The 9,482-nt window shown below is 43.3% G+C and overlaps 3 protein-coding genes across 4 annotated transcripts in view; 2 read left to right on the top strand and 1 right to left on the bottom strand.

Annotated features, from left to right (window-relative positions):
- The first annotated feature begins 1,778 nt into the window (after positions 1-1,778).
- Positions 1,779-2,441, top strand: LOC122687716 (putative claudin-24). The gene has a single exon (XM_043893324.1). It carries the CDS (start codon positions 1,779-1,781, stop codon positions 2,439-2,441), a length of 663 nt encoding a protein of 220 aa, XP_043749259.1.
- Positions 2,442-3,974: 1,533 nt separating this feature from the next.
- LOC122687763 (claudin-22-like) lies at positions 3,975-4,637 on the top strand. The gene has a single exon (XM_043893385.1). It carries the CDS (start codon positions 3,975-3,977, stop codon positions 4,635-4,637), a length of 663 nt encoding a protein of 220 aa, XP_043749320.1.
- Positions 4,638-5,696: 1,059 nt separating this feature from the next.
- Positions 5,697-9,482, bottom strand: part of WWC2 (WW and C2 domain containing 2) — a 145,937-nt gene continuing 142,151 nt past the window's right edge. For both annotated transcript variants that reach the window (XM_043893266.1, XM_043893267.1), the window contains one exon: positions 5,697-8,521. In XM_043893266.1, the coding sequence (XP_043749201.1) occupies positions 8,455-8,521 (67 nt within the window). In that variant the 3' untranslated portion in view covers positions 5,697-8,454. The remainder of the gene's footprint in view (positions 8,522-9,482) is intronic.

Here is a 9,482-nt window from a genome sequence, read left to right as displayed (position 1 = left end):
AAATGCAAATGAAAACTACAGTGAGATATCACCTTACACTGGTCAGAATGGCCATGATCAAAAAGTGAACAAACGATAAATGCTGGAGAGGGTGTGGAGAAAAGAGAATGCTCTTGCACTATTGGTGGGAATGTAAACTGATAAAGCCACTATGGAAGACTGTATGGAGATTCCTTAAAAAACTAGGAATAAAGCCACCATATGACCCAGCAATCCCACTACTAGGCATATACCCTGAGGAAACCAAAACTGAAAAAGACACATGTATCCCATTGTTCATTGCAGCACTATTTGCAATAGCTAGAACATGGAAGCAACCTAGATGTCCATTAACAGATGGATGGATAAAGAAGTTGTGGTACATACACACAATGGAATATTACTCAGCCATAAAAAGGGACATATTTGAGTCAGTTCTAATGAAGTGGATGAACCTAGAACCTATTACTCAGAGTGAAGGGAGTCAGAAAGAGAAAGATAAATACTGTATTCTAACACATATATACGGAATCTAGAAAAATGGTACTGAAGAATATATTTACAGGGCAGCAATGGAGAAACAGACATAGAGAATAGACTTAAAGACACGGGGAGAGGGGAGGAGAGGGTGAGATGTATGGAAAGAGTAACATGGAAACTTACATCACCGTATGTAAAATAGATAGCCAACGGGAACTTGCTGTATGTCTCAGGAAACTCAAACAGGGGCTCTGCATCAACCTAGACGGGGGGGGGATGGGGAGGGAGAGGGGAGCAAGGTTCAAAAGGGAGGGGATCTATGTGTACTTGTGGCTGATTCATGTTGAGGTTTGAAAGAGAATTTTGTAAAGCAATTATCCTTCAGTTCATAAATTAAAACATAGTGAGAGAACACACACACACAAGATGACGCCTCAAAGCTCAGTCCCAGGGAGGCTGTTTTGTCTTGGAATTGGTAGGAGTTTCCTTGCCTGGTGCCGCTTTGTCTTTGTGGCTTAAATGATAGTGAAGACAGCTTGATTCTGGACCAAAAAAACACCTGTTGGATACTAAGAAATCACGTTCTATCTCAGGTCCTTAACAAGGATGGAGAAAATCTCAGAATGAAATCCAGAGATGCCCCCTTCCTCAGTTGGTACCTCTGGGCATGGCCTTGGTGTCTTTCATTTTAATTAATCCAGTGAATCCGCCTCTACCTTTCAAAGGAATCTGAGGGAAACGTTCTCTGCCAAGTCCCAACCGAGTCCCTGTGACACTCAAGAACGTGGGCCAGGCTCTCGTGTAGGTTAAGGAAGCCTGAGAAGGGTAAAGATTATAGACAAACAGTCTACCTTTCTTTACAAGGTCTTGTTTTGCATCTCTGAAATCTCAGATTCAGCTATTACAATGAGGTCCTGTTGTAGAAAGAGCTGGCCTTTTATCACCACTTAAAATCTAATTAATCCATATTGAAGCACAAAGATTTCTGTTGTATTTTAGGGTGAGGGGTCATAGAGCCCTCTTTGTTCATCCTTAGACTTATACTCATCAAGCATAGTGGATATAATTTTACCAAGCAAATTGGAAGGTAACAGATCAAATCTTTATCGGAAAGCCTAACTCATAGTTTTAACAGAGCCCTTGGTCCTTTACATGAAACATTATATTCGAGAAGAACAAAAACGCATTTCAGAGTGTGCAAAGAGTTAACGACCAAAGCTTATATTCCCTGAGCGGCATTTAACCAAGATTGTCACACGACTGCCCACCACGAGACGGCAGCTCCTATACGGGTGGCAAGGGTCCTAAGGCCTGTTGCAATGGCTTTAGTCTTGAGGGTAGCAATGCAATTCATTGGGATTTTGCTCTCATTTCTGGGATGGGTTTTATCCATTATTACGACTTACTTGCCACATTGGAAAAACCTCAACCTGGACTTAAATGAAATGGAAAACTGGACCATGGGGCTCTGGCAAGCCTGTGTCGTCCAGGAGGAAGTGGGGACGCTGTGCAAGGACTTCGAGTCTTTCCTGGGTTTGCCTGCTGAGCTCAGGATCTCTAGGGTTTTAATGTTCCTCTCGAATGGGCTGGGGCTCCTGGGCCTGCTGGTGTCAGGCTTTGGCCTGGACTGCTTGAGGATTGGAGAGACACAGCGGGACGTCAAGAAGCGGCTGTTGATCCTGGGAGGAATTCTGTTCTGGACAGCGGGCGTCACAGCCCTTGTTCCCGTCTCTTGGGTGGCCCACGTGACAGTCCAGGAGTTCTGGGACGAGAGCATCCCCGAGATTGTGCCCAGGTGGGAGTTTGGAGAGGCCCTCTTTATCGGCTGGTTTGCTGGATTTTCTCTCTTGCTGGGAGGGTGTCTGCTGAACTGGGCTGCCTGCAGGACCCAGGCTCCCCTGGCTTCCGGCCACTATGCAGTGGCAGAAATGCAAACTCAGTGTGCATACCTGGAAAATGGAACTGCCAACCCTTCAGTATAAGGCACTGGGGAAAACAGAGAGGTATATCTTCCTTCATCAACTGGGATGGAGTGTCTGCAGGAAAAAGGGGTCTTCGTTATGTAACTCACTCTGTGCTGCTCACATTTTCTCATCAGACAATGACTTTTCTATCCTAGATAGCTCATCCTCCCCAAACCTGGAGAAGTAAGAAAGAGGCCAATCTTATATCCAAAGAAAGTTGTTGTGGTAACCATTTCATAGGTATCAACAAAAGAAATTTCATTGATCTGGTTATTTCAATCAAAATGTAGTGGCGATTGTCCAATAGAGTCAGCATTAAGCTTAATATGTTAATTTGATATTAGAAATTGTTTTTGGTTTTGTTGGCAGCTGAAATTGATAACTTGTTTCCTCAAGAAAAAAAAAAGCTAAACTAACAATTTGAAATCCTTTAAGCATTCTGTACTAGCAAAACCACATGCTAAGCCTCTCCAAAGTGCCATTTCCACAACAATGAGTTGGTCTTTCTTGAACAGAGGTGGTTTGTGTTTAGGAAATTACTAGGAACCCTGCTATGTAGGACTTTATGAGGCTGAAGGTTTTCAGTACATTGTAATACTCTTGAGATTTAAAATACCAGCCAATCTCCTCTCGTCTCTTCCCTCGAAAGCTTCAGACTTTAAAAAAACAATTCCAAAAATATTTTGCTTGTTATTCAGCTCATCAGGTGTAATAAAAACATTCCTTTGTTTGATTAAAAGTTACAAGCATGGAGATGAATTGAAACGGATGTGGATTCTAACCTACACAGTACTACTGCTTAACTTTTTTGCTGTTCAGGAAAAGAACCAAACAAAAAATAGCAAGTGTTTATGCCCACATGAGTGTAGCTGTCAGGAAGGCACTGGGGTTAAACAGACCTGATACTTAGTTCAGAATGGTTTCATATGTTATGGGCTATATGTAGCCTGAGAGATTAGAAAACAAAGTCTGATTTAAAACCTACAGAAGAAATTTCTGTGATTGATTTGGTTAAGAAATACTTGTGCTGAACCTATTTTTTAAAGCCAATAACACTTACCACAACAGGCATACTGAAATATGAGACCTTTGAAAAGAAGAAAATGTGACAGGTGCAATTAGATAAAAAGCAGCAGGAGTTGAACCAAACTGTCAATTAAACATTTTGCCTGGAGACTTCTTAATTCTTTGACTTATCAGAAAGTTTGGGAACAACACGAGAACCATTTACACATTCACAATGAGAGGATTATTACCAGTTCATGTTATTCTGGGGACAAACTGCATACTATAAAATGCAGTCCATAGGATGTGAACATGATCTTGGCCACACCTTGGCATGACTGGTTTGCAGAATTATTTCCCTATCCTTTTCTGAAATCTATTCAACACAGAATCGAACAATAGCAACTCTGGCAAGAATCCTCCTATATACACAATGAAAAAATAGTTTTGAGCTCTGCAAGTGATAATATTAATACAAGTGTCGCACTTCTTTTCACTGCCACTGAAAGACAGGGGTGAGCCTGGCTAAGGTCGCGGGATTTTATGATGGCTTTAGTGTTTAGAGCGGTGGCACAACTAGCTGGAATTTCACTATCCTTGCTGGGATGGGTTTTATCCTGTCTTACAAACTACCTGCCTCAATGGAAGAATTTCAACCTGGACTTAAATGAAATGGAAAACTGGACCATGGGGCTCTGGCAAGCCTGTGTCGTCCAGGAGGAAGTGGGGACGCAGTGCAAAGATTTCGAGTCTTTCCTGGGTTTGCCTGCTGAGCTCAGGATCTCTAGGGTTTTAATGTTCCTCTCGAATGGGCTGGGGCTCCTGGGCCTGCTGGTGTCGGGCTTTGGCCTGGACTGCTTGAGGATTGGAGAGACACAGCGGGACGTCAAGAAGCGGCTGTTGATCCTGGGAGGAATTCTGTTCTGGACAGCGGGCGTCACAGCCCTTGTTCCCGTCTCTTGGGTGGCCCACGTGACAGTCCAGGAGTTCTGGGACGAGAGCATCCCCGAGATTGTGCCCAGGTGGGAGTTTGGAGAGGCCCTCTTTATCGGCTGGTTTGCTGGATTTTCTCTCCTGCTGGGAGGGTGTCTGCTGAACTGGGCTGCCTGCAGGACCCAGGCTCCCCTGGCTTCTGGCCACTACGCAGTGGCAGAAACTCAGCCTCACCGCCTACATCTGGAGATGAAAACCACTCAGCTGAAACTCTAACCCAGAAGGGGTCCGCGGTGTCTCCTCCTCGGATGATTTGGTAGGACTTCCTGGTTACACAGTCACCCATTCACTATGCTTTCCGTTTTCTAAAATGCATTTTCCTCTGTTGTTTCTGAAACTGTCATTTCTTTCTAAGGTGGTAAACGATTTTCTTCCACTCTGAGACCAAAACCATTCAAAGACTTAATAGTCATCATACTCATTATTGGGGATGGGTTTTCTCAATTTTAAAATGGATTCAGTGACTGCACAGAACTGGTCAATAAAACATTATATTAGCATCTACACATCTTTTGAAGGTGTTATTCATAGAGATAAAATCACTTGGCAAATGAAAATGTTACTGATAACCATTGACTTCTTTTAAGTGTTTAAAATCATGTTATACTAAAACTGAAAGTCTGGTTTCCCTGGTGGCTCAGTGGTAAAAAATCGCATGGGTTTGATCCTTGGGTTGGGAAGATCCCCTGGAGGAGGAAAAGGCAACCCACTCCAGTTACCTTGCCTGGGGAATCTCATGGACAGAGGAGCCCGGCAGGCTACAGTCCATGGGGTGGCAGAGTAGGACACAACTTAGCGACTAAACAACAACACAAGTCTGGCAGTTTGATTATACTAAGAGAATCGCTGGTTGTCTGAGAGCATGATCAGTGCCTATGGGGGACACACCATCCCCTTTTGAACTGCAGAGCTTCGCGCCTCTTTGGAGACTGTCTGAAGCAGAGGGCAGTCTGGGGTTTTAAAGATTCATGTAAAAATCTACCACACAGATGTGTTTTTGCTTCTGTGCCCTGGGTCCTGGGGTAGAAAGAGCAGCCACAGGGGTGCTGGGGGCTAGGACTGGGGGGTGTGGGCAGAGCACCGCCTCCCTCCCCTGGCCCCTTTTTAAAGAATCAGTGATATATATGGTCCAGCCAAGAGCTATTCACAACAAGCTGTGGGCTTGAGGAATTCTTCGTGAAAGATTTTCTATTTGTTTGGTACATAGTTTGAGTAAACTTTTGTGTTTGTGCCAGTCAGGGAAATTAAGTGAACAATAAAGACACTGAAATAAAGTATTAGGCAATATGTATCTTTGTTTTAAAAAAAAAAGAAAAACACTGAATTTTTTTTCCACCCACGAACACATGAAAAGTGCAGAAACCAGAGTTAATCTATGTGATGTATTTGCATACTTTTACAAACAAGACAAATTAAAACAGAAACATATTCAGAATTTAACCTGATTAAATATTTAGTTTCAGTCCTGAGCTTTTGATATTTAATACAATATAAAGTAATACCAAAAAAGATTTTAAATTTATTTGATTTGCATGCTACAGAGATTCAGCTAAACTTTGTTCATTTGGCTAGCAATATTCTTTTTGTACCTGTAACACTTAGATTCTGATATACAAAATTTTAATAACATACTGATAATTCAAACTTGAGAACTAAATATTACATTCTTTTTACCCTGTGAAGAATAAATTCTACCTTTAAAAAATAGTATTTATAATATTAAAATTCATGTTGTCCAGATGGTTTTGTGATCAAGTCATTAAAATGTTTTGTCACTGTGAATCATTTGGGTTAGTACAAATACAACAGGATTGTTAAAAGCTGCCTATAAATACATAACACTATTGCTGATTTTTAAAGTGTGAAAAAGGATTATATTAAAATAAGTTTGCCTCTCACGTTAGAAATGAGCAAATGCTGTAAAATAAAACCAAAGCATCTTGCATACAACTGCTAACTACCGGCCTGAGACAGGTTTTATTCTTTTATGCTTGTCTGAAACTCTTGCGTAGTACAAAAAGTTAACAGCTAATCTGATGGAATTTATAAAGCTGTAAATATTCCAATATAGCCTCTTCTATGTCAAACATTTAAGATGGCCAGAACCAAACTATATATTAAACAGAACATAAATAAGACCGTAAATAAATAAATGAAGAAAATAAAATCGTACGGTACAACCACACATAATCCTATAAACATTTTCATGGTCAAACTGAGAAGCTGAAGACAGCTGACCTTCATTTAACTCTACATTAAATAAACTTCTGTTTTTCACATTTGACCTTGACAAGGAGGAGCAGAGCTCTTTTTCCAGTTCTCCTAGGTCACCTAACAGGATGAACTGGGCCGCCTGCAAGGACTGTGCTCAGTCAATTCACGAGGCTGGTTTTTGTTCAAAGTAGTGTCACGTCCAGTTATCACTTCAGAGACTTTTGTACATAAATGGTGGGGACACTTAGGAAAAGTCATTACAGTTCTAGGCTCAGAAATGGCTTGATTTGAATTCTGATTCTGACAAATGAATTTTCCAAAACATGTGTAATTGCTTTCGAATATAAATTCTTACCAATGAGGATTCTAGCTTAGGAATAGAACTCATGTTTCTTTTTTTATGGGACCCATTCCCTTAAGATGATTTTTTCATCTCTTAAAAAAAAAATTGATTTCACTTGCTACCTAAGGTGGCTCATCTTAGGTGAGCCTAACACTGCCCCTTCCAGTATTATAGACCGGGTAGCAAGTATGGCTTAACTTGCACAAAAACTGTTTATTTTAAAAGCCTTGTATGCAGGCAGGGCTATCCTGGGGATTCGTTTCTTTTAAGAAGTGCTTGAATTGGGCAAGCTAAAATTCTCCACCGGAGGGAACTTTAGTTGGTCTCCATCTTGTTCGTCTGGAATATATATATTTTTTTTAACAAGTGACTCAGACTTTACTTCAATTTAATCATCTCCCCAGGCACTCTCTTCTCTTTGCGTCCTAACTGCTTACCACAAGCTATAGACAGGATTCCCTAAAAATGACAGCTGCAAAGTAACTTCTAGTAAAGGTTAGAAGAAATCGGTTTACTGAAGTATTTCGCAACCCCGATTCAGTCAAGACACCCCTTCCTCTGCGCCTGGTTGCACCACGTGCGGCTGACGCGTCTCCGCCTGCATCGCTGGCGTTGCTGGTCCTCCGAGCCCCGGGCCCCCACCTTCGTCCACCGGGTACCACCCTCACGCTGAGCACCCAATCCGCCTGGTGCATGCCGGACACTCGGGTGTGAACACTTACACTCACGCCGACTGAGAAGCAGCGGCTGCTCGCTGACGTGTTGATGCTGTTGTGTTGGAGGCGAATTGGCCTTCTTCCCCTTTCGTCTCCCTGCCTTTAAAGTCACACGTCACTAGAAGTGAAGTGTCGCTGGGAGAATGGCTCCTTTGCATCCTTACCTTCTCATACTCAGCATTTTGTTTTTATTTTCTTTAGACACATAGAAAAGGACAAAAAGGAAGCTGTTCTCAGGACACAGTGTTCCGACAGAGGTGACGGAGATGAATGCGCCCTCTGTCCCACGTGGACCAGGGACCCTGCTCTGAGGCTCCTGCTCCCGTGGAAGGAGCCGCCCTCCGGCACCCAGGGTCCCTGCTGCCAGCCTCACGGTTGCTCATAGGAGGACAAAGGAAATGCGAAAACCGCCTTCTGCTAAACCAAGTTATTTCTCAACAGTCGGTCCAACGGGATACACGTGGGGTCCTGCCTCTATTCCATTTCTACAAAATAAAGCCCACTGGTGATACTGTACATTTGGGTACCGGGTGATCCCGTTTTGGTTATCTGATTTTTTTTTCCTCTTTTTTTAAACAAATAAGAATTATATTCAAGGTACTTTACAAATTAACATGTTTGAAAATCTGATGTGAAATAAAAGCTCTTTAAGAGTTGACGGTTATATTACAAAACAAAATCCCGAACAAGACGCATGTTCAGTCTTTTGCCCTCCCTAAGAAATGAAGAGGTGAAAAACACGAGCTCGTTGGCGATGTGGTCACACGTCATCAGCAGGCAGGGACGGGATGGTTATCTTCGCTCTGGTGAAGTAGGCAATCTTCTCCCTGGAACCAGGGGTGAGAAACACACCAGCTTAAAAAGATGCTGAAAATGCTCCACGCCCGATAGAAACAGTCCCAAGAACGCCAGTGTCTCCACAGGCCTGGATGGGAGCTTTTGTCCTTAGCTAGAACTCCATTTAAAATCAAGATCGCCTTCCCCTTTTCCCGAAGGACCCGAGGGACAGCGGCAACTCTGTGGACAGAGGCAGTGAGGTCCCTTCCAGCGTTTCCAACCTCAGTTTTTAAAATATCAGGGGGGCAGGGTGTCAGTCTAGGCCTGCGTGTTTCTCGACCAGGTGGCAGAGAATTCCAGAGGCCAGAATCCTTACAGAAAAGTAGATGCTCCTGGGAAAATTCTTCAAACTCAATACCATGCTAAGGCCGGGGCAACTTAATGAGCTTTGGGTACCGGGATGAGATGGGAGAAGAGACGGAGCCTGACCATCATAAAGGCAGATCCACCTGAATTCCGACTTGGGTGGGGGTGAGTATGGTGCAAACAACCTCAGAGGCACAAAACGAGAAACAAGGGGTGGGATGGTCTTCAGAGGTCAGCAGAGTGTTTGTTAAAGAAATAAGCTTTTAGGGTTGCAGCACCACCCAAGGCAGGGGCAATATGTCTATCCTCTACAAAGTCTTCACGTGGAACACAGTCCGCTGATGGGGTCCCCACGCAGGGCGCCGTAAGGAGGGATAAAGATTAGATGGCTGAGGACAAGGGTGAAGATGCAAGGACTGAGGGGAGAAGCTCCAAGTCTAAGGAGAGAGAGAGAGAAGGAGGGAAGCATGAAAACCCCTGGGGAAACCGGAAGGAGAGCTATTTTTGTGGCACAGAGTCCCGTCCATTTGTTCAACCCCCTGAGATAAAATGATGAGTTGAAGAGGCAGGTGAAAGTGGTCATGACGTCACTGAAGACAGAACTCAATACTGGGACCTCTGCTTTGACACTCCCCGAAAACAAAT

This window comes from Cervus elaphus, chromosome 32 (assembly GCF_910594005.1).
Source record: "Cervus elaphus chromosome 32, mCerEla1.1, whole genome shotgun sequence".
In the NCBI taxonomy this organism is placed as follows: domain Eukaryota; kingdom Metazoa; phylum Chordata; class Mammalia; order Artiodactyla; family Cervidae; genus Cervus; species Cervus elaphus.
This window is presented reverse-complemented; position numbering and strand designations above follow the sequence as displayed.

Coding starts and splice junctions, on each gene's coding strand:
- LOC122687716 (XM_043893324.1), top strand. CDS start 1,779: ATGGCTTTAGTCTTGAGGGTAGCAATGCAATTCATTGGGATTTTGCTC.
- LOC122687763 (XM_043893385.1), top strand. CDS start 3,975: ATGGCTTTAGTGTTTAGAGCGGTGGCACAACTAGCTGGAATTTCACTA.